We start from the raw sequence: 24,809 nt of genomic DNA, 5'->3' as shown, positions 1-24,809 counted from the left end.
CCCTTTTGTTCAAGTGTTTTATTAAAAATTTACACAAACGAACACACTCCAGCAATCCTGGTATCCAGGTGTCCTACGTTAAAAAAATATACAAAAGGCGAGGCCTCCCTTCCAGCCTCACTTCCTCTGCACCGTGGTGAAGGGCGGCATGGGCAGGGGCTGCATGGAGTGGACGGGCTGGAACACCGGCTTCTTGCGCAGCTCCGAGAGCGGCTTCACCGAGGGCAGGAGCTGGTTCCGCTTGATGATCTGCAGGGCCAGCTGCGTGTTCCCTGCGGGACGAGGAGGCAGCGGCTGATCCCGCGCATTCCCTGCCTGTGCCCGGACAGTCGGGGCCGGGCGAGGGCTGCGCCGGGCGGCACTGCCCAGGCTCGGCCGCAGGAACCATCCGGCACCGGCTGCGGCCGAGGGCCTCGTACAGAAGCCCTAGGGAACGGGGTAGCAAGTGCTCCCGTGCCTCCCCTAGGGCCTGGGGAGCCCTGGGAATCCCAGCGGGCGCAAATCCCTGCCGCACAGCGAGGCCGGACAAAACAGGGGCCCCGCGTGAACAGCCGCGAGGGGCAACGCAACCCTCCGCCTCAGAAACCCCAGATCAGCTCTAGGGTGCCTTTCAAAACCCAAGACTTTGTTCTAATGTTTTCCCCTATGAAGATCAGTTGTAAACTTTTTAAAAAAAGTCTTTGGTATCAAAAGTGCCAGAAGTTACATTGAACAGAGCAGCTTGCACGTATTAATGTTTCATAACACTGGGACAAAGCGAGTTCCTTACCGTTCTGCAGCTCCAGGTACACGGCCAGCAGAATCGCCTCCGGAGGGATCTCCTTGGGATGGATCAGTGAAGCCGCCTACAGAGAAGGAAGAAGGCGATGGGGAGGACAGGCCCTTGAGACACAAACGTCCTCGTTATGGAGAGGGCCCCTGGACACAACTGTTACCATCATCAGGGCAGGGAGAAAGGGAAGGAATTAGTAAACTCAGGAAGATTCCTTCCTTAGGAATTCCTTAGTGCTTCCAGGGCAGGTTGCTGGGCAGAGGACAGGCAAGTGAAACCTCTCCTGCTCCAAAGGTCAGGATTCAAACTTGACAAGGATCAGGCAACAGCAAAAAAAGGAAAAAAAGAAAAAAAAACCCCCAAAAGTCGAAGATGATGATTTGCTACGGGGGGATGTTGGACTTGTAGAAACATGAAGGTACATGAAGCTGATGGTGCAGCTGCTCACGTGTCTGTACCAGGAGAAACCACTTCGTTAACAAGCCCAATAACTGGCAGCCGCTCTGGCCCATCCACTTGCACCTTGCAGGGACACCTGCTCGGTCTCCGTCCTCCTGGGCATCCGGCACTTGGAGCTTTAACAGCCCTGGACTCGGTGTGGGGCTCGCAGCTCCTGACAGAGCCCATCTCAGCAGGTCCTACTGGGACCCAGCCTGGTCGCGGCCAACCCAGGAGCTACAGGAGTGCAAGAACTAGGAAAACTGGACTCCAAAGGCACTCCTGTACCCCAGTCCACGGGGGGGGGAAAATAAAAAAGGACAAAAACAAGTTCTGGAAGCTTTGGGGCACCTCTCACGCAAGGGTCACTAAACACCTGCAGGCATCCAGGACGCGACCTGCTGCAGCTTATCCTCACAGCCCTGCAGGTACCAGCTTCAGCTGGGACCACGGGTCAGAGACAAGCTCGCTCAAGCCTTCCAGAGCCGCCCCCCAACACACAGGGACCTCCGGGATCACCGCCGCAGGCTGTGGGGCAGGCAGGCGAGCAAGGGCGCCGCTCGGGCAGCGGGAGCAGCCCCGCGCAGGGCTACCTGCTGCAGGCACTTGCGCGCCTTGTCGTACTCGCTGCGCAGGCAGTAGGCGCTTCCCAGGTTGAAGAGCATCACGGTGCGCGCGGCCGAGACGGAGCTGGGGTAGCACTGCGGCGCCGGCTTCCCGGCTGCGGGCGACAAACGGCAAGGGATGGCAAGGGAAGGGAAGGGGAAGCAGGAGGCTCCGGGCGCTCGGCCCGAGCCGCACGGCGCGGCGCTCTGCGCGGCCGCTACTCACAGGACTCCATGGCCTCGTTTTCTCCTTTGTCCGACCCTGAAAAACAGGCAAAGCAGAACAAGGCTCCGTGAGCTTCCCTGGGTGACACCCATCACAAACATTACAGCGTCAGGACAGCGGGTACAGATTTGATTCTCCCTTCAGGCTCTGGTGAGGAAGGAGGAGAATCTATCTGTTGTTCTCCAGTTTTCTTTAAAATCATTATATTTGACCAGAGGAGGAGCAGGAAGGCAGGTGCAGCACAGGCGGCTGCAAAGGAGAGTGGCTTCCCGACCTTGGTCTTGCTCGTTGGAGGAGATGCCCAGGGAAACGTCGGTGACGTTCTCGGGGTTCAGGTGGGTGATGGCGTCCGAGATCCGGTCCAGGGAGATGAGAGCTTCCGCGGCGTAGAGGTGCCCCAGGAACCTGCAGGGCCGGGACACGCGTCAGCGCCCGTTCCCAAGCTGCGATGGGAGCCCTGGGATGCGCCCGGCGCCGCCCCCTCTGGCGCTGCCCCCTGCTCCCGCTAGACCCGAGTTCTGCCAGAGCTGCGCCCAGCGACACGGGCAGCCCCTCGGACACGGGATCTGCGGGACACCTTGGTGGGACAAGGGACATACACGGCCCTGATGCAGCCTTCCAGGATGTGCTGCTGCCTTCTGAGCGTCTCTGGAGCCTGCACACAACGACTGTGCAGAAAGGTGATCCCTGCAGCCCTCTTCAGCGTGGCAGTCAAGGAAACTGGTCATCCTGGGTCATTCCAGAGCACATGCAGCCAGTGCAGAGCAATAAGCACGTGTTTTTGCTAGCCCTCTGTACTGAATTTGCTTTGGAAGCCACCACTACTGCCACGAAACCCTCCCCGAGGCTGTCCCAGTGCATGACCCAAGATGGGAACGCACAAACAAGGCCCAAAGAACGGGAGCAAAGGTCCCTTTGGGGCCTTTTGAGAGATCTCTGAGATCTGCTGGGCGGAAGCTGGACGAGCTTTGAGCGTCCTCCCGAAAACCTAAGGCTCCAGATGAGGACGGAGGAGGGAAACCCAAGAGCAAAGGTGCAGCCGCCGCCGGGATCCCGGCTGCCCGCAGCGGCCTGAGCCGCGGGGCTGCCGCGTCCCACGGGGCTCCGGCGGATCCAGCGGCGCCGGCGGCAGAGCCAGGGCTGCGGAGGAGCGCGGGCGCCTCCACTTACTTGAGGGAGCCGGACACCTTGGGCTGCTGGAGCAGCTTCTCGGCGTGGTTCAGCGCCAGGAGGTTGTCGCCCAAGGCCAGGGCCACGTAGGCGCTGCAGGCCAGCATGGAGCACCTGCAGCAGGAGCGGGAACAGGGACAAGCAGCCACGTTATCCAGGAAGCCGGGGGCGCTCCCAGCGCTGCTCTGCTCGTTAACACGTGCCCAGGAATTCCAGGCACAGCCGGACCGACGGCACGGAAGCACACAAGCCGCTCCCTCCGCGGCCCCTTGCTGGGACTCAGACCACCTCAAAGCCTCGAGTTCGTTTCCACACAGCAACATTTCAGACTTGATTTAGGAAGAATGCAAGCAATAACCTCATATATAAGACGAACAGCATTTTAAGATGTTGAGTAAGTGGAAATAACACCCACGTTAACATGTTAACTACACGGAAGGAATATCCATGTTTACATATCCATGTAAACTGTCATATGGCATCACTCTGTGAACATTCAGCTCTCCCTGAAGTTATCTTACACTCCAATAAGGAAGTATTTTGTATTCCTGAACTATTACGCCCCTCAGGGGGGAGCCAGGCAAGCAGCTCCCCTTGAACTAGCTCCATGAGCCAGCAACAACAAACAGGCAAAAAACTCCCAAATCCCAGTGGGTTTAACACACACATTTGCATTCACTCTAAAAGCAGCCACTGAACAAAATGCAGTTTTTTGTTGGAATAAAATGCAAAGATCTCGATTCCTCAGCAACAGTCCAGAAACTCAGGCACACAATTCCACTGTGGTCTGGGGAAAATTAAAGACACTTAGGTGCTAAAGCAATAAACGATAAATCTATAAAAGAGAGGAGCAGTCCTTCCCTCGGCGATCCCCGTTCCGAACTAGGAGACACCCGCAGCACGCCACGCAGGAGCAACTCCCTGCAGGAGTAATTCCGGCGGCTGGCGCGGGACAGAGGAGCATCCCGCCACAGGGGCCCTTCCCCTCCGGAGCTGCTCCCAGCGCCGCTCCCGCTCGGCGGAGGCTCCGGCTGCGGCTCCGGCCCCGCTCCGGGTGTCGGGGGGTCCTGGATGCCGGACGCGACCGCTCGGTGCGGCGGGACACGCTGCGCGACGACGACGTCTCCGCAGTGTTTGTGCCCGGGGGGACGGCGCCGCCCGGCAGCACCCGCGGCTCTCCCGCCCTTCCGTGCGTTCCCCAAGGCCGGAGCCCAGGCAGCTCTGCTAAGGACCCCCCATCCTGCCCCTCCAAACCTCCATCCCACTCGGGACGCATCGTCCCTCTTCCCTCCGCGCGAGGGCCGCGGCTCCCGCGCCGTGCCGTGCCGTGCGCGGCGGGGCCTGCGGAGCCTTTCTCCCCGTTCCCAGGAGGCGGGCGCTTTAATCCCGCACTGGGAGCCCACTTGTCACATCGGATCTGGGCACACACAACAGCCTGCGGAGACGCGGCGGGAGGAGGGCGGCCCCTGCCCAGCCTGGGCATGAAGCCCTTCCGAGGGGCCGCGGGGAGGGGGCAGGAAAAAGGGAAAAAGAAGGAAAATCAGGGTAAGGGCCTGCTTGCTCCCAAGCAGCCTCCCTTCTTCTCCACCTCCAGGAACTGCGACTTCTGGACAGGCAGAGATCCCAAGTTTCCTCAGCTAAACACCTTACGGACAGGCCAGGCCCGCAGGGATGGGTCACGCTGCCCTGTAAGTCCGCGTTTGCCTTCCATTCACCACAGCTTTTCCAAAGCCTCTTTCGGACTTTGTGTTCCCCCAAGAATCAGAGAAGATCGCAGCGGAACCGCAGGCCGCTCCTGCCCTCCGGGAGCCGAGATGTCTCCAGAGGCTCCGGGCCCGGGAGCCAAGGAAGCGGAGAGGGCTCCCGCTTCCCGACGCGCGGAGCGGCGCTCCCGACGCTCAGCCGATGTGACAGGGAAGCCGAGCAGAAGAATCGCTCCACAAGGGGAAAGACAAACGAGCCTTTCGCTCCCATCGGGATTCCGACAAAACGCCACAGGTCGCCTTTGAGCACGGGAGACTTCCAGCATTACTGAGCCCCGACGGTCCCTAAATACAACTGCCTTTGCCCTAGGAAAAAGAAAAATGTTTTTTTTAACTGCCAGATTATGTCACTCCACCTCTTGTACAGGTCCAGGCAATGGGAGCTGTCAGCCCACGCTGACTGCAAGTTTGCAGAACCTAAACTAGACATTGGAATTAGCTTAATCCACGGGGAACTGGCTAACCAGGGCAAAGGCAGTTCCTTGGAATTCATCACCAAAGAGATACCAAGGACAGCATTTCTAAATCATTTGGTTCAGACCATTTGTAAGCCAAATAAATTCAGAATTGCTACTTCAGCACAGCAGCTGGTACCAAGCTTATAAGCTCTCCCTGGCTGGATACAGGCCCGCACACTACAAATATCCCGAAGCAGAGGGTGGCAGAGGGAGCCTTTGGCACGGGAACCTCAGCCGCATGCAAGGGGAGCTGGAGGAGGATGAGGCTGGAGCAGGAGGAGGAGGAAGGAGGAGCAGGGAGGGATGATCTGGCTGCCCTCCTTCCGCTGCGGCGCTGGCGCGGTGCGAACAGGCGCGCTGCGCGGCCGGACACAGCCCGCCGGGATGGAAAGGTTATTCCCAAGAACCACCGGGGACAGGGTGAAATCTGCCGTCTTCGACGCTCCCTACCCCCCACAGCTGTACAATAACATTTTAAAAGAGCATTTAAATTCCCCACGCCAGTACTGGCATCAAGAGAGATGTTAGTCCAGTGGCTGGCACTAGGATAAAGATCTGAATTGCAGACGTTTATCCTCAGGATAATCCTTGTCAATACTCAGAAATTTCTCTTCATTTTGCCTGTCTGGGTAAGAGTTTCCGTCTCACTTAGCTCTACAGTGAGCAAGGTTGGAGAAAATGCCCACACATTTGAGCCTAGCAAATATTGTTTTCCATAGCTATGTGTACAGAAACCTAGACACAGCTTCACTGAAATCATTCTCCGGGGATGCCGTGTCCTGTGGACTTAAGCACTGGTCAAAGCAAGTACTGCAAAACAGAAATCCATGTTTTTCCTTTCCTTTCACGATGCTCTTTACCAGAAGCAGTGTAATTCTCACTAAACTGACAAGTTTTTCCTGACACGTTGTCAGGTTTCATCAGTAGATAACAATAGCCAATTGTGAAAGAAAAGATTACATACTTAAAAAAAAAAACCCACAACATGACACCATGTAATTTTGACATGTGGCAACCACATTTCAACAACCAGAAAAAAACAACCCCTGCTGGTTTTAACCCAATGCCTTCCACTTCGGGGACCGGACTTCTGCACCACTTCCAAAGAAATTGTCAGGATCCCAGAAAAAAAATCTCCTCATTGATCTGATTCCTGCTCAGCTGCCCTTACTAGAAAACAAGTCAATCTGCTACCCGCATTGGCACAAAGTAAAGGTTAAGCTGGTCATTATAAAATGCAGGTTACCTGGGCTTTGGCTGGAACAGAGTTTATGTGGGAAATTATTGTGTGCTTTGTCCAAACTGGAAGCTCAAGGCAGATTTCTTTTGCAAGAGGTGCCAGTTTTACAGTAACAGAGGTTTGCAACGGGCTGGCAGCCACCCGAAACCATCAGCACTGCCAGCAAGGGACAATCCTGCTGCAGAGAAGGAAGGAGGTTCCAGGCACCACGATGCTCGCTTGGATACAGGGGGCTGTTCTGCTGGGAGCACTGAGACGGCTGAACAAGGAGCTCTGGGACCAGGAGAAGGACATTGCATAGAGACACGTTTTATCATTTGCTACCTGGTACCTGGTAGCCAATCCAAGCACCAGGACAGAGGCAATTATGCAATTTTTCCTTTTCTTCTATGAAAACCACAACTTGTTTCAGGCACAAGAGCGGCCTGCTGAAAGGACTGTTTCTATTTTGACATCATTGCTCCACACGAGCTGCTCTAGAAGAAATTATGCCTTTTGTGTGGAATTAAGAGTTTAAGAAACCGAGCAACAGAGCAGACGTTTGCATTACATGCTGCTGAGAAGGCTTAAGTTCAGAGGCACAACCAAGCTGCAGCACAAGGTACCTTGTTCCGTGCTCACCAAGGTATTTTAGGCCATGCTCAGTGCCCCACCATCTGCTGTCACCCTCACATTTGTTTTAGACCTGGTTTTAGTCATCTATGCAGCAAGCCAAGAACAACGCAACAACTGTGAAGACTCCACAGTAACTTATGTTTTTTGAGATCAACAGACTTTTTTTTCCCCTGATGATTAAAATTAATGAATCAATAACAAACTAATGAGACTCGGGTAAATTAGATTGAACCTATTAGGTGAGGAAAAGAAACCCCACAACATACTCACATACCGTAACATACTCACGGCAGACTTTCTTACTCTAAGGTTCTCTCTCAAAATGCAAAATCACAAGTGAGAATTGCTGAGACAGCACAAAGGGAGCACAGCTTGTGTGCTCTCCCACTTCATACACACACAACTACACTGACCACTAAACCCCTGCAAGGCAGAACTAAAAGCTGCCATCACTTCCTATTCGCTAGCTAAGACGGCACTGTAGCTTTTCTAGAGCATTTATTATCTTAATATCTGAGGAACACATGAAGAATTCACAACAACAGTTAATAAAACTCTTAGTCCACGAAAGGCTGGTGAGAAGGAAGAAAATAAGGGGATAAATATGGATAGAGATGGAGAAGGAATTGTTAAAGAATATGTCCCTTGTCCAAGGGAGAACTACCAGGGAGGGAGAGAGAAGGGGAAGAGACAAAGAAAAATCAAACAAACAAACCCCCCCCACACCCCCCAATCCCCTCCCACACATACCCATCTCCCTGCCCTGGCACAGATGCTAACACCATATTTAAATCCTAGTCTAGACAAGGTTTTAGAAATCCTACCTTAAGAGACACAGTAAAGCGGAAAAAATAGTCATCAATGAGATTATTTTTAATAGGTTCTAGTTGTCTCAACTTTCAGTGGTAGGCATACTTCTTTTTTTCTTTTTTTTTAATATTGTGGCAGTTCTAAGTAATGCAAAAAACACCAGCTTTTGATTCTCTATTTTCTGTGTGAGAGTGGGACCAAACACAGACTCATCTACCACGAGAAGTAAAATTCTGAGAAATTTCTACTTCTAATTCAAAGGCTAGAGAAAGCAGAGCACGTACATGCAAAAAATAACTTATCCTTAGATTAACAACTACTGCTTTGGAAGTACCACCCATTAAGGAACAGGAAGGGAGCAATGACTCCGAAATTCATAGCACACTTTGAGAGAGTCATTTGCTTTTACACATATTATTTACTTGCCTTAAATTTTCTAATTCCTGTTTCTTCAAAGGCGAAGAAGGTGGAGCTGCAATGAATTTATCCCCTTCATGACTTTTATTGCTAGAATAATAATAATAATAATGTTAGTTACAAGAAGCAACTATGAAGACTTAATTTAAAAAAAAACCTCAGTGTAATAACCATCAGTATTAATTTATTTAAAAGGGCAGCAAAAACTCTATTGAGAAACAGGGAACTGAAGCTATGTAAAAACTGAAGCTAATGCCCTTGTCCTAACCATTCTATTTGAGAGGGAAAAAGGGGGACATTGGTTTGTCAGTTAAATGCTTCCCAGCAAACAATCTTCTACTTCTCATGGCCTTAGGCTATTTCTGAAGAGTTTCATGTAGGAAAAGTGCTTAAAATTCAGGAGATACTGAACTCTCTGTACCTGCAGAGTACAGCCTCCCTTCCTGCACGGAAACCAGGAAAGTAGCTGCTCTCCCTAGACTTCTTAGCAATGAAGTACAAAGATGCATCTAACCCACACTGTGCTATAGCTTCCTGTAGACTTCAAGATACACATTTTGTTATCTTCATTTAAAAAAAAAAGCTTTGCTATAAAAACAAATCCACAGCACAGACAAGTAGAGCCAGTGAAAAAATGAGGTTCACTGTCTCATGTATTAAAGCGATCTCCCTTGTATTAACGGGATAGATCAATTTAATATTTTCTTTTCTCCTTAAATAAGCACAGCAGCAACCAGTTTAACCATTTCCTTGGATGCCACCTCACTGCTGAGACAACCTTTGCATCCTTTACTTTTTCTGCTGGCCACACAGGGTAGGTAGCAGACTCAGACTCCCAGTCTAGTTACTAAAGGAAAAAGAAGTTTATCCACAATTCAAACGATCCTATTGCGTTTACCTGCAGGCTTCACTGCTTTCACTGTTTTCTGCACTTCCCCCCAGCTGATTACTAGCTTTAGACCCGTTTTCCTGCTTGGGCTCCTGCTGATCTTCCGGCAGCAAGAGCAAGGCATTTCGTAGACAAATGGCTGCAAATTCCATACTGGCTACAGGAATTGCCGAGGACTGCCCGTCGCTGCAAAGAGACACAGAAGTTCACAGGTGAGTAACAATCCTACCAAGGTAAATAACAAAAGCAGATCTCCAGAAAGACCTGTAGAATGGGTAGATTCAGCTACCTGAGAACTACTTGATTTTTTTTCCTAACTTCATTTCTTCAACACTTACAGATGAACAATTAGATTCCTCCCCTACTTTTTTGGGATGGATATCTGGAAATGTATTTTTAAATGTGAAGAGAACTATAATTCTCTGAAACTCTTATTTCTGAGAATCAATTTGAAGTTTCAATGGCACTCAAGTTCCAATGAATACACAGGTAAGCCCTCTGCTGGCCAAGATCAAGGAGACATCTAAATGATGTTTAAATAAAGTCACCAAGCATTTTAACAGGCATCTGTACTACAAGAAAAAAAACAAAACAGAGTTTTTCCCATGACATGTTTTTTCCATGATATAAGATTCCAGATATACATCCTTAACAAGTCAGTGCTAATGAATCAAACAGTCCCAGGGAAAACATACTTACTTATAAACAACGTTCTGTATGGACTGGGATGCGAGGACTATCTTACGGTGGTAGCCTTGGCCTACTATAGATTGCACTATTCCCTTTTTGCTGGGAAGACCTTTAGTTTCTTGTTCTGATGTCTCAAATAAAAAAGAAAAAGAAAACAAAAGAAAAGGAGAATTAAAATGTAAAGCAGCAGAATGAGAGATTGACAAAATTACTGTGAAGTTGGAAGAACACTTTGAAACCAGCTAAAGTGTAAGAATTAATAGTTAATATAGGTACTGGTTTAGCTCTTAGGTACCATGAAGAGCATGAAGCACCTTCTATTGTCTTTGCATTGCCAAGGGATTTTAACCACAGGTCCACTGTGTGCCATAAGTCACAGATTATTTCTGAGAGCTTGTCTGATAGCCCACTGACCTAGTTTCTCCTGTTCCAAAGCAGAAAAAACAATGAAATGAGTCTTACACTGCAGAATTGCTAGGATATCTAAGGAGATACTGGATGATCAGCCAGATAGTATTCAGAACTGGCCTCGTAACTCAGCATCTTCCCCCATTCTTATACAGCATTCAAACCACTCTGAAAAGCTGCTCAAACCATTCCCAGCAGAACAAACTGCAACATACTCAACGTTACCCTAGGTTATCAACAAGATACTTTTGGTACGTAGATAACCTGGAAGCCAAACAAACTTAAAAACCACTATCAGTCCCATGAATCATTTCCACACCATATGTATCATTTTTGCCCTAATTTTTGGCAAAAGTGACCTTAGCAACATTCTTTGCAGGCAAAGGCAGTGGAAGAAAGTCACAGTTGTAAGGCAAAAATCAAGAGGTATGTATTTTTATATGTTAAATAGGTATCACTTTCTAGATCACAATCTATTGGGAAAAATACAATAGAAGACACAATAATGACATTAACTGACAAAATAAGACACACACATACAATAAGCTTGGATATAAAGCATATATTTTGCAGAAAATAATTCAAAAATCCTGCAGAAATGGAATCCCATCTATATATTTTATACACTAAAACACTATAGCGGGTGAAAATTTATTTCAGTGAAATTACTTTCCTATATGAGGTCCAGGACACAAAAAATAATCCATATTTAGACATATAGAAGTATTACAGCAAATTGAGTTGCAAGGTGAAATTAAACACCTTATTGATTTTAAGACCTCATTTGTCAAGTTGTAAATTTATGTTTAACTTAAAGAACAAGTCAAATGTCTTTTAATATCTACAGTATTCTTCTTTTCCCTCCCCTTTTAGGATTACAAAATTTGGAAATTCCAAACTGCAGCTCCTTGGTTTCCACGATCACCAATATTATGGCTACAGTTTAAAGCAAGATAGGTTATACGACCCTGACATCATGTCCATGAGGTTGGTCCTTCTCTTTCCCAGACTGTTTAACACGGACTTTGAGAAGAGGATCCCAGCTCTTTTATCACAAGCCATATGCTAAACAACCTCCCATATCCAGCTTCTCAGTAGATATGATCAGTTGTGTATCCTTTATTACCACACACTTGATGATCAGTGGACTATACACCAAAAAAATGCAAAGTGGGCAGGAAGAAAGCTGCTCTCCATACCTTCACTCTGGTCTACAAAACTAAGCACCCAGATCTATGAGCCAACAGGCAACAAACTGCACAACCAAAGTCAGTGCATTTTGTTAAAGCTTCCACGAGTCGTCTGCAAAGCAGGGCCAACAGCAATCCTCATCCACAGCGCTGTTAGGAACAGCTTAACATCTCTGCAACGCACAGACCCCCTCCCCCAAATAATGAACATCACTGAAAACCCTAAGAACTGTGAATTCTGTCTTTTTTAGGAGTGTGCAGTAAATAAATGCATGGGAGTCACTCAGAGGGAAAACTGAATCTGGAAGAAAAATGGAGTGAATATGGCTTTTGGGTCATTTAATCCCACCCCTCCTGTGCACCGAGACAAGCAAACTGTGGAGAAAAGCACAAGGGAGCACGTAGTTATGGATGGTGTTGTTGCGCCTGCATCCAAGGGCATGTGAGGAAGAGCTTCTTCCTCAGCCCCTACCCCTTTTAGGCTGGGCACACTACAGGCCATTCCCTCTCCTCCTCCATGCAGCAACAGAGCGGAGAAATAATGCAAGCCCAGCTGACAGACTTGGCTGCATGAAGAGAAGGAAGAACATGGGAGAAGATCTCAGTGGCAATCAGACTGAATCTTGTTATTCATATCCGGTCGTATAAAATGAAGCCATAACTGAATTTGGATGGTTATTTGGTGTAGACAAAATTAAATGAGAAGATTGTACGACTTGCACATCACAGAAACTTTAACTGAACCATTACTGAATAAAACTCAAGCTAAGAAGTTAATGTGAATGAGTGCTTGAACAGTAACAGAACATTTTCAGTCACACCTTACACCCGAACACCTGGCCTTAAGCTACATACGATGGCTCTCTGCTCGATAGGCATAAGCTTTCCCCCATTATGCTGCATTTCAACAAGCTCATCATCTCCGAAGCTGTAATGCAGTTCCTGGAGACTAAACATAAAAATTTAAGGTGCTTCAAGTCAAATATTTTCCAAGAAAGAAGAAAAAAACCCTTCCTTGTCAGAACAGCAGCAGCAACCAAAGCTACCACAGCTGTTGCTGTGCACGAGACCTTCAAGAGAACATTAACCTGCAAGTGCAGCCACAAAAATTTTCCTTCCTTGGAGTTTGGGACCAACTTAACTAATACCCAATCTCATCTCACTATTTCTGCAGTCCAGTAACAGAAATGCTTGGAAGAATAGAACTTAGTACAAGGCAGAGATCTCATTCAAGTTTCATTCATCACAGAACTTTGTTGCGTACTGAAAATAAGTGTGGGAAGCCAAGAAATTATTAAATACCCATAAATAAAATATAACAACATTATCGGACCTATTAAGTAAATACTACTCTCTGTAGAAAAAGAACATGTTGCTCCTTGTTAATAGGTAGAGTCTCATTAGAGAATAACACATGTTTGTCTCCAAATGGTATCTTCTTAAAATTATATCAAATTACATTCTCAGATGATTTGGAGAAATCTGACTTGCTTAAAACTAGCTTAGGACTACTCATTCAAATAGCCTAAAGGGAGTGATGGTAAATGGTTAAAGAAAAATCATCATTAAACCAGTCTCTCCAGCAAAAAAAAAAAAAAACCAAACACACCACCCTGTAACTTAGAGGAAGAGCTGTAATAGCCACTTACGTGCTTTTGTTTTATCTCATGCTAATCTTTAGAATAGCCCCTCAAATTCTTCTGATCTTAGAAAAGGCGATTAAGCACTGGGCTTCAAGTCACTATTTCTATGGAACAAAGAGACAGTGTTTTTCTTCCACCTCTGTTGGAGCTTCCAATTAAACAGACACACACACGCACAAATAATTAATCTGGACTTACACAGCGGTGTGGCAGCACCAGGTCTATAAAATACAGCAATCAACTCAAGGTATTATTTTCTTCTCCTTTGCTATCACACGTATTTCAAAGCCACCGTGGTATCCACAAAAGGAGTTTCCAAATCTACTTACCCCTTTATTGGCAGCAATGCAGCATTCTGCTATTCGCAGCCAGAGACGAGGGTTTGAGTGATAAACTTGGACTGCCTCTATCAAGCACTCGAAGGCAGCTAAGGGCCTCCCAATATGCAGGAGCTGTATTCCACAGTTGTAGAGCAGCTCATAGCGTTTGTTAGTCAGCAGTGTGCACATCGGTCTGCCTGAAAACTTTTTACCTGTGGAGAAAGAACAGATAGTTTTTGCAATGCAGCTCAGGAGGGCTGAAAACAGAATACATCCCCAAACTACACAACCCTTCCTTTCTTTACAGAAATTCAGGAGCTTCCCTCTGTAAACACATTCCTTCTATACCCAAGCTGATCCAAGACAAATTCATCATATCATTCATAAAAGTTAACTAAATACTAACTACTTGTGTGCCATTCCAGTCAAGCTAAGTGTTGTAAATACTATACTGTGAATCTGGAATTGAAATCATATCTTTGTTACTCTTATGAAATCAAATCTTCGTTACTCTTATAAAGCTTATAAGAAAACGGGTTTTTTGTTTGTTTTTGTTTTCTGTTATTAAGTATGAAACATCTTTTGTCTTTTCATCAGTATCTAAGATTGCACTGCAAGAGCAGGGTGGGTTGGGAAACTGCAAAATCAAAGTAGTCTGATAGGAACTGGATTTTAAAGAAAATGAAAAGTGAGCAAATTATCAGTCCATCATGAAATCCCTTACTTGGGGGCAAAAAAAAAAAGTATTACTAAACAAAGGAAGAAAACATTTTATAATGCTTATTTTCTCATATTTGACTATATCTAAGGACAAAAATAGATGGATAAAACCAGGTAACACATGGATAACTAAACAGTGGGTAAACTTCTACCTTGCAAGTCTGTGAATTGTTCAGTAAGAAAGGTTTTTATAATATATAATCTTCCAAATACTAACTTAACAAATCCTTTCATGAAATTTTCTACATCCAGGTTTAACGGGTCCCTCAAGATTCCTGATCTGGTGATTCTATCTACTGTAAACAGGACTGTAAATAATGTCTTTAATGGCATATTGACAGGTCTTAGAAACTTTCTTTTGGTTAGATCTCCCCGACCAACAATCATAGGTTATAAACAAGACAGAAATAATTGCTCCAGCCCATAGCACACCAGAGGGAGCAAAAGGGAAACATTTTATCATCATCTGTTTTTCAGAACAACTATGCACTGAAACCAAGTTACACACAGAGTCCCCATCCTCTTCATCCTGTTCTGCAAGCAACTGGAACAGGGTTTTTCCCAGTAATTCCTGTAAACTTATGTCATCTGTTTTACTGATTTGCCAATCCCTCTTCCACCAGCTCTTCTCACCTCTTTCAAACTCTTACCTGGGTCTGAGCTACCCGTTCCTAGCTGTGCACACGCATTGTCGTTTTCTTGCAAAGCTTTTTTGAAGTAAAAAATTCCTAAGTTGTGCTTTCCCATAGCAAAGTGGATGCAGCCAAGATTGTTCCAGAACATGCACCTTAAGCATTCACCTGAAAGAGCAGCAAAAGACCATTTGCAAAAACTGAATCAGAAAAGTGCCATTGAACCTACAAAACACCCCCTCCATTCTCCCACAGGCTAGCATATTACCGCATCTGATTAAATATCTTCTTCAGCAAAATAATCAAAGATTATGAAGCTACTGTCTTATAAATATTTTAAAAATCTACATTTCTGTATATTTATCTATTTCTCTTGGACAGTTCACTTGAAATGACTTAGTAGGTAAGCAGCCAGAGATTTTCAGCTCTTAAGCACCATACACCAGAAGAGCCATGATGTTACAACGTGAACTGGGTAGACTACAAGTTGAAGTAAATTCACCTAGAATATTCTGTAGTGTTTCATCTGCAAACGCTTCCAGTTCTATAACAGATGACTCTTGTAAAAAGAAAATTAAGAGGAAAATTCCTTAAAAAGGAAGATCTTAAATTAGCTACTTAAGTTTTACAAAATAAGCAAATCCAGGCATACAAGCAGGAAACAATGAGCCTTGAGACTGAAAATGCATTCTCCTCCTTAAATATACTGTATAAAGGTAACTGTGAGCACTTTCTTCTAAAGAGGACTTTTTAAGCATAAAATATTATCAGAGAGATAAGTTACAGAACACTCTAAAAGCGGTTTCAAAATACAGCACAACTGGCATTATGGCAAATACCTTGAATATTTTTTAAATCAGAGACTAATCTGTAAAACACAGAAATTTCTTAAAATATTTACTCAGGCTTGTGATATTCCCAGAGCAAATTCTACAGCTGCCATCATCTAGTTACAGACCTTGCACCTGTGGCTGTTAGATAAAAACTTCTCACAGCAGATGAAATCCAAGAGAACTATCTCCAAAGTTGTAAGCAATGAGCAACTGAAGGAATTCAGCAGCTTTCCAGTGTAATTTTAGAAAGCTTAGCTCTCTACTAACCCAAGACACAGCTTTCCCTCTAGATGTATCAGTATTTTTCCACTGATATTTTTAGTCAACCACGGTCAACTACAAGTTTTTACATCAGAGCATACAAAAATATAACCCCTACCACACACACACCTGCTGCATGAGAAAACAAATTCAAGGGGTGTACAGGGGAAGGCGAGCCTCAGCATTTCATGGAGCACTGAGCTTCCCCATAATCATTACACTTGCCATAACCCTCTTTGGGGTCAACTTGAAATGTCATGCCTAAATCTAGGTTATATTTCTTTATTTGCTTTACCAACTCAAGCTAGAAGCCCTGCAGATATTACGTTTACACTGATATCACACTGATATCAATGAGTAGTTCTCTCTGCACCACACTTTCACATGCTTGCAGACGAAGTTTTTCTCTTACTTTACCTGTTTTCATGAAGCCTGGATGTTCAGCAATGTTCGCACTGTTCAAAAGTTTGACCGCTTTCCGATAATTGCCCCTCAAATATTCAAAATTGCTCTTTAGAAAGAGAGAAGGAGCTGACTGTGATGGAGAAAATAACAATAAAAATTTTCTCTTACTTTATGTTTCTACCATTAGCATTAAATCACTCCATAGTCATCTTGGCCCCTGTTACCATTTTAAAAAATAGACCAAACCATTTAGGACCAAACCATTTCATGAAGCAGCATTTCTCTGTTGAGCACACGATGAACACATCTCCCTAGAGTTTCATAAACCATAATTATTTTTGTTATTGCTTTAAAATGCTAGAGAACTGCCATGCCAATGGCTGACTGTAGAGGATCTCCTGTTTTCCTTAGTAAGATCTTTCTCCAACCTGTCTTCTAGCACGCCCTTCCCCACGCCTCCCTCCCTGCAGAGTTCAACGGCTTCCTCCTGGACTGGGATCGTCCTCGTCTGCCCACAGAGACCTCATGAGCCAGAAGGATTTCTGCCAAATTAGCAGCTGGAGAAAACGTCAACAAAAGGGAAGCGCTCTCCTCCCATTCCCTGCTCCTCAGTTAACACAGGATACATCTGGAATAGTAGGTGTAATTCTGAATTGAGAAATCCTATATACAAAGAAAAGAAACTGCTTTCTAGCAAGAGGCAAGCCTCCAAGAGACTTGAACAACAAAAACAAAGAAAAAGGAGCACCCTAAAATAAATCTTCCATCAAGTGGTTTTCAGCACCAATTATACCAGAAGATTTTAATTCTCAAAGTATAAAATTTCTAACAAATTAAAGTGTGGTTACTTTTAAACTTTAAAGCAAGCTTGCTCTGCTTAGTAGAGTTATCACTGTTATTTTTACATTATTAACAGTAAAGGGCAACTTGCAGTCCAACTGCAAAAAAAAAAAAAACACGAAATTATTATTTACACTCACAGAAGATGACAACCTCAACTGAATATATAAAGCACACTTGAGACATCCTCAAGACAACACTTCTTTGCAGTTAGAAAACTTGGTTTTAAGAAAACAGAACTAGATGATAAAAACAGTATCTTTAGGAATACCTACATTCCCAGCTGTGTTCATAACAGACTTGATCTCCCTTTTGCATGCTTTTAGGGACTTCATCTGGATATAGGCTCTCACCTTATACTGAGGAAAAAAATAAAGCTGTTAAATAAAAACTAACTGTTCAGCTCTAAGATAAAACCACAGCCAAATTTGTTAAAGAATTACACACACAGCTAAAAGGAGTTAAATAGCTGCATTTTCTTTAATAACCTAGAGAAAAGACTTCTATTCATATAACATTTCATGCAACAACCAACAGTAATTCTGTATTCAAACCCAAATTACTTGTACCTAAAATCAAAAGTCATTTAATCTAATTTCCTATCCCCACACATTTGCCTATTAATCTGACAATACCAATAAGTGAAAGATTGACAGAGAAGGATGTTTCCACAAATCAGAAATGTCATGGTTTGTAACATGATATAAAACCTGTAACAGCTGATTTAAGCTGTCGGAGAAGTAGTATGTAGGAGTAGAACCAAATGCAATTTACCTATAATATAATAAGCTGCAAGGAGTTAATTTTTTTTTCATCTTCAGATAGTTTCTCCTATACAAGGATATTACAAAAGAGAGAGTTAAGTCATTTTTTTGTTCTGTTTTACAAAACGGAATTGAAGAACGGGCAATATCCCAATCCATGCTGAGCTATACTGGAGGCAGGCTGCATTTGGTTTTAAGACAGATTGAACTAATGTTCTCACATAAATCGCATGCAGAGACCTACCTGATGTATCTTAGATTTGGCAGCTTCTATTAAAGCTCCACTTTCAGCTTTCTGGTTGGAGGAATCTTTATTTGTATTGTTACCTGACTGAAGTAAAACAAACAAACAAATCATCCTTTGAAATTTGACCTACAGTTCTTTTTTTTAGACTATGAGGAAGAAAAATAACTAACAGTCCAATTGAGGACCTACCAATCAAATATTGCAACTTGAAGTGAATAATCAAAATCCAGGAAAGACTACACCAATCTATAAAGAATGAAGTTCCCTACATAAACACTAGTGTTACGCTGCATCACTCCAGCACTGAGATGTTTTAGGAATTCCTTAACCTGGGAAGACACTATGCACACTCCAGGCTCACTCACTAAGATTTTCTTCAGCACAATTATCTAATATATGTTCAGAGAGGGTACAACAGAGGTAATATACTCCTGCCATATATAATTAGCTCACATTTAAGCTGCAATGTAGATTTATAATTCAGAGCTATGTAAAAAGAGTAACTTTGAATCAAGTTAAAGCATATCACTAAAAAGACTTCAAAATATTTCTAGGTTTTTCAGCTTACCTCATTTTTTCCATTCTTGCTGTTATTGTTGCCCTGTGAAATCATTTTTTCTAAGACAGCAAGTAGATGCAAGGCTTTCTCAGCTTGGTAAGTTAACAGGTATAAGTCTACAAGCAAGAAGCACACAGCCTGGGCAAACTTCTCTTCTGCATAAAGAAGGCAAAACAATGATTTTGCAGCTTTAATACTAAGCTTTCCAAATCCAACCAAAGCAGAGGAAAAAGTCTACGCAACATTATGAGCAAAAAAAAAAAATAAAAAGGAAATAAAAATAAAAAGGAGTAAAAAAATAAAAAGGAGTAAAAAAGGAAATAAAAAATAAAAAGTTTTTTACAAAAAAAAAACCAAAACAAAAACACAGCAAGATGTATTGGATTTATGCTGGGAGTAACAAGCATGCTTCAGTAAACAGTCCTGTCACTTCTAAAACTCAAAGATTATGAAGTTGTTTAAGGAGATCACAGCACAGGGTGCCACAGCGCGTAAAAGACAGAAGAATAGTAACAAAATATGATCACACACAATTATGTGCAACTTTACACAGGCGTTTAAAAAGATAAGCCCACTGATTTATTACCACTCGCTGTGAAGTTATATGATCACTTAAAATACCAAAATTTAGATCACTTAACCGCTTTTCAAATACTACTTTCATAAATATAGAATGTTGACAAATACCTGTTTCAGAATCATATTTTTCTGCTGAACACCTCTGAAGTACCATCACACCAAATTAAACATAGTCCCTGTATAAAGCATATTCTTAATTTCTAAATTTAGCCATTGCTTTAGAACAGTATTAGGCAGACACTTGCATGAGAATAAGCAAAATATGAATCGTCTTTCCTTAGTTTTTATACAAACAAAATTTCAGACTACATACCAAAAGGTTCTATAAATTGATAGAGCTTCTCTCCAACTGATATAGCTTCCGTATACTGCCGCAGGTGATATAAAATAACAGCCTGATTGTAGTAAAGCATGCTATTTTCAACATCATCCAAACCATCCATTTCTTCAACAGCAGAGTGAACCTTTTCAAAAAACAAACAAACAAACAACACTCACTTGTTTCATTTAAAAACATCTTTTTTTAAAAAAATAACCTATAGGTAGAAATTAGTCTAGAGGTAGGTCAAAAAGGAATTCCATTCATTAGTTATAAGTTAATAAACATTTGCTTTGTTCAATATAAACCCAGCAAAGGATTTAAATCATGCCACAAACTATTTTGAGTTAATAATCTTTCTATTAAAAGTGCCAATTTTTCCTATGGTTGCAAATGTTGGAAAAAAAATCATCCTTAGATTGATTTCAACGGTAACTAAAAAACATACAAGCAGTATCCTACACAAGTAAACAGACTTAGAGATTTGGAATCAAACAGCATCAGTATGTTTGCAGTACCTGGTTCTTCAGCTGGTTAAGAGTCTGTCTCAGGTTGTCTGTTGTAGTCTGGTTACTTTTACAGAACTCTGCAACAGCAGTATTCAGAGTTATCTTGTAGTCATCTTTGTTTATGTCTTGAAGGGTATTCAGGTGCTGTAAACAAGCATCGTAATTCCCAGCCTGGAAATTGCACACATATCAGAAAGGGGCATTAGAAGATACAAAGTCTAAATTAACATGTTAACAAGTTATAATGAAAGTATCTTCTGTAAGTTTACAGAACAAAGTAGTACTACAACTATCAACAGGAAGTGAACTAAAAACAGATACATGTGCATTAGTAATGAAGTAAGAGAAGTAAATCTAAAGGCTGTGATCCAAACCCAATTTCAGGAAGAATTCTATGGCAGACAGACAAATGGAGCAATCTGTTATAAACAGAGGATTCTATGAACAGTGTTGTTCTGGTTTGCTGAATGCAGAACTAAAAGCAAATGTCTTTGCTGCAGAAGCAAAGAGGACTCCAAACTCTTTCAGCTGTCAAATACTGTCAGCAGTCAATGTTAATTACCTCATTATATAGCAGTTGCGGTTGATACGTTTTGAGAATCAAGACTAGAAGGTGCTCTTGCACACTCAGTGTAACAGTCCCCTTCAATGATCTCATATTCACACACAGAAAATTCATGTGCTGCCTTTATAACACAATGACCACTGGTTTTGGCCTAATATCCTGTTAATACATTCACAACTATGTTAAAAAAAAAAAAATTTACTACCATTTGTTACAATTTACTACAACTGCTAAACTAGCTTATATAAATAAGAAGCTTCACAATCTGGCTGCTCCTTACCTGAAAGGCTTGTAACGCACTGCTTGACAACTCCTTTTCCTGATCAGTAATCCCAGAAGAAGTACCTGCTCCTTCATGTTTCTCAGAACCTTGATCTGCAAAACAGAGAGAAACAAGAAAGCCTGCAAATGTGATGAAAGACAGTCAGCTTACATGTTTAGTTTCCTCCATTTCTCAAGATCCTCACGGAAGTACAAAGAATCATCTTCCACATTACTGCAATGCTGCCTCCTCGCTACACTAATACCCAGCAAATTATCCTATACCCCCATTTCTCTCCATAAGCTGCAAATGTAACAATCCTAGTTATCCAGGGAACTTGAATATTACCTTTTAAGTGTACTGGCTATAAATAACTACAGTCCTGCAAGTTTACTGGCAACATTTTAAACTTCTGTTTTAAATTGCAATCACACACCAGGAAGAGCTGCCTCTCCCCACACACCCCCCAATTTGTGGTAAAGACCAGACTCTGCACATTTAAAGTCTTCTCTCTCCTAGAATCCAAGGATCTAATGCGAAACTCCAAACAAACCAAACATGCACCTGCAAGCTCTGCAGCAAAACACATTCCCATTGCCAGCAGTTTCTTGATCACCTGCTGCTGAGCAGCTCTCATGTTAAGAAAAGCACAATGTACAGATGGAAACACAGACAACAACCAAACCTCAGAAGACTCATCCACGCTGGCAATAAAGTATGTCTATCTGTAGTTGGTGTTTGGTGCTGAGAAGACAGCGAGATCCCTTTCATGGACCTGCCTTATAACACATGAGCACAAGCACGGTACCTGGTCAGCTGGGACCTGCATCCTGCATCGAGATGCTGGCAAGGTTGAGGTTTGAAAGTCCCAAGTCTTAAACCAGTAAACTGCAAAGGAATCTTAACTCACCAGGACTGCAACAAAATCTGGGTTACTCAACACTCTGCAGGGGGTCCTTGCCGAACTACCTGCACGTGCCATAAAACCTGACCACACAAAAGACATTGATCAAGACCCACATAACAGACCTAATTCCCGCTTTAAATCTTCTGTTTGTGCGGCCAAACAGAAAGCCAACTTTCTTCAAGGAATCCCAGAATGAGGCTGATTAAGTACATTTGCTCTCATACTTTCATGCCAAAAGATGTATTATGTACATTTCAGATTATGCTAGAAAAAAATATCAGTGAAGCCAGAAGCTGAGAATCAATCTCTGAATATTGGTAACTGAGTCAGGTCAAGAGGCATCTCTGAGTTTCATCGAGACAAGAGTTCCTTAACACCTAACAAGGCACTGAATGCACCTATATGGAAACAGGGGGGTGCAGTTTTGGAAAACCACTACAGGCAATAAAAAACATGTTCACACAATGCTCCATGGAGTCAGGGCTCTCACGGAGCGTTGAAGTATTGCTGAGGAGACGACAGGTGCACAGACAGACATCACTTTGCCTGCAAGTCTCCTAGAATGAAGTTGGGGACTACTGTAAGCAAAAACAGCCCTTCCTCTTTCTCCCAACAAGTCAGTTTTATAGCTGCAAACTTCATCTGTTCTGATTCACTAAGCAAAATGCTAGCGAAGTCTGAATTGGAAGCTTATCAAGAAAGAGCAAAAATGAAGTGCAAGAGAAGTACAAACTACACTGTTTATAGCGTAGTCCTTTCCCTTAGGAAAGGAGAAAAGTTTGGGTTTTCTCTAATGCTTTTGCCCAAACATGTCTGAAACCTGCCCAAGCGCTGAAGGTCCCTCTAATCTAGTACATTTCTCCCACACTCGTTTACACCAGGATCCGCTGCCGCTGTTACTGCGTCGCCACTGAGACACCTTACAAACAAAGTTGTCTGAAGCAAGGCTGGCCCAGGATGCCAAAATGACCCTTCCACACCACGTACCAGCTGCGGGGAGAAAGTATGCTCAGCTGCTTGACTGCAAATAAAACCATTATTTCAGTGTTTCTTGAGAGAGAACGCGCTGGGTACGTGGTTCACTGGCAAGCACAGAGCAAGCTACTGGGAGCCGGGGTCCTCTGGCAGTCCCGTGGGAGCACGTGGGCCACCAAGTGCAAGGCAGGCCAGTCACGACTGACAGGCTCCTGTTTACACCCACCATTTTTGGTTAAACCGTTTGAAATGGTGCCGATTCTGTGATTTACAAATGACACAACTCAGTTTACCTGCACAAATTGTATCTACACATGGAGTTGTTCACTTTGTTTTAAACTTTTCATGTTTTCTACCTCTCTAGGGTACAAAACACCTCAGGCTGAGGAGCAGGTGGTGAGGAGCAAAAAGTACATTCAGAGGGAGGGAAAAGATGAAAAAAATCACCCGCTCACATTTTGCTCTGGACAGAGCTGCTGCATTGGGTTTGACGTAAAAGAAAAGAAGTCAGGACATGATATTCTTGGTTAGCAAGCCGCACCACGCGGGGCTGAGCAGCAGAAACGCCGCGTCAGCAGGCACTTCTCTGCATCAGGGGGTGCTCCTCCTGCAGAGGATGCATCAGGTGGGCAGGAGAACCTCTCTGGGGCATGTGGCTCTACTCTGCGAGGGCAAGCATGAGCCTGACAGTGCCCACCTCTCCGGCCTGCTGCAACGAGGAGCCGCATCCCCACATGCCAGACACTGGGGCAGCGACTGCTGCCATCGCCCCTCTCCTGCCCACTGCCTCCAAAGATTGCTCTTCCTGAGCCCTCTCGTTTCCAGGCCCTTTAAATTACACCTTGTATAAACTGTGTTGTTGAGTGCCAGATCATCTCTGGAATTATTTTTCCAAACTGTAGGTGCAGTGGGACAATCTCTTCCTGGGAAAGAGAGGAGCTGATCACAGGAGTCTCACACCAACAAAATTTTGAAGTGTATGAAACTCATTCAACCCTTCTGAAGAAATAACAGATTGTAGCACAGAAAGCACGCTTCTCTACGGAGCACTGTGCCACTGGGCTCTATGTACTAGACTAAACCCTGTACAATAACTCGGAAACACTCTTCACTCAGAAGTTATAGTTTATTCTGCCACGAACACGTGGATACGCAGACTGCCTCGGCACGGCTAACATGTCTGCTTCATTGGGACAGGTACTTTCCTCTAACTTAGTACAGCAACCAAGTCCCCGCGCTCACCGTCTCCCGCAGGGTCTGGGTCGTACAGAGCCTCCTCGCGCGCGGCTTCCAAGGCTCGTTACGGGAGCGACAGGCCAGCCGCGAGCACGTCTCCGAGAGACGCGCTGCCTTTGCCGCGGATGTCCCGGGGGGCGCAGGCTGCACCCTGCGGGTGCTGGCGGGCAGCGCGGGCTCGAGCCAGGGCCCGGCCCCAGGGCAGGGCTCGGGGCCCCTGCGGCTCCCCCGCACGGCCCGCGCCTCCCGCCCGCGCTGCGGGGCCCGCGCGGCCTCCGGCGCCCAACGGGCAGCGCTCACTGGGGGCTGCCCCGGCCGTTTTCCTGCAAATCCCGCCGTCTAACGGCGCAGAGCGGCTCGGCTCCCCTGCCCGTTCCCCGCCGCGGGCCACCACCGTTCGCGGCGCTACTTCCCGGGCGGAAGGAGACGGCGCCGCGCAGGCCGCGTCTCCTTCCGCCCGGCGCGGGCCGCGGCGCGGCGGGCCTTCCCGGCGCGTGCGTGCGGGCGCGCACTCACCCGCGGCCTTGTCCGCGGCCATGTCC

General features: G+C 44.9%; 1 protein-coding gene across 1 annotated transcript; it reads right to left on the bottom strand.

Annotated features, from left to right (window-relative positions):
* Positions 1-24,805, bottom strand: CNOT10 (CCR4-NOT transcription complex subunit 10). Its single transcript, XM_026045520.1, has 19 exons — positions 24,784-24,805; positions 21,168-21,262; positions 20,332-20,493; positions 19,808-19,958; positions 18,925-19,070; positions 18,354-18,440; positions 17,621-17,704; positions 16,518-16,635; positions 15,025-15,174; positions 13,664-13,866; positions 10,103-10,224; positions 9,413-9,589; positions 8,524-8,604; positions 3,212-3,325; positions 2,316-2,446; positions 2,042-2,077; positions 1,804-1,931; positions 770-845; positions 1-272 (listed from the first exon to the last, which is right to left on the bottom strand). The coding sequence occupies exons 1-19, from the start codon at positions 24,803-24,805 to the stop codon at positions 118-120; spliced, it is 2,238 nt and encodes a 745-aa protein (XP_025901305.1). The 3' UTR covers positions 1-117.
* Between the last annotated feature and the right edge of the window lie 4 nt (positions 24,806-24,809).

The sequence above is a fragment of the Nothoprocta perdicaria genome, unplaced genomic scaffold (genome assembly GCF_003342845.1).
Source record: "Nothoprocta perdicaria isolate Ctin4 unplaced genomic scaffold, notPer1 scaffold_40, whole genome shotgun sequence".
Classification (NCBI taxonomy): Eukaryota; Metazoa; Chordata; class Aves; order Tinamiformes; family Tinamidae; genus Nothoprocta; species Nothoprocta perdicaria.
This window is presented reverse-complemented; position numbering and strand designations above follow the sequence as displayed.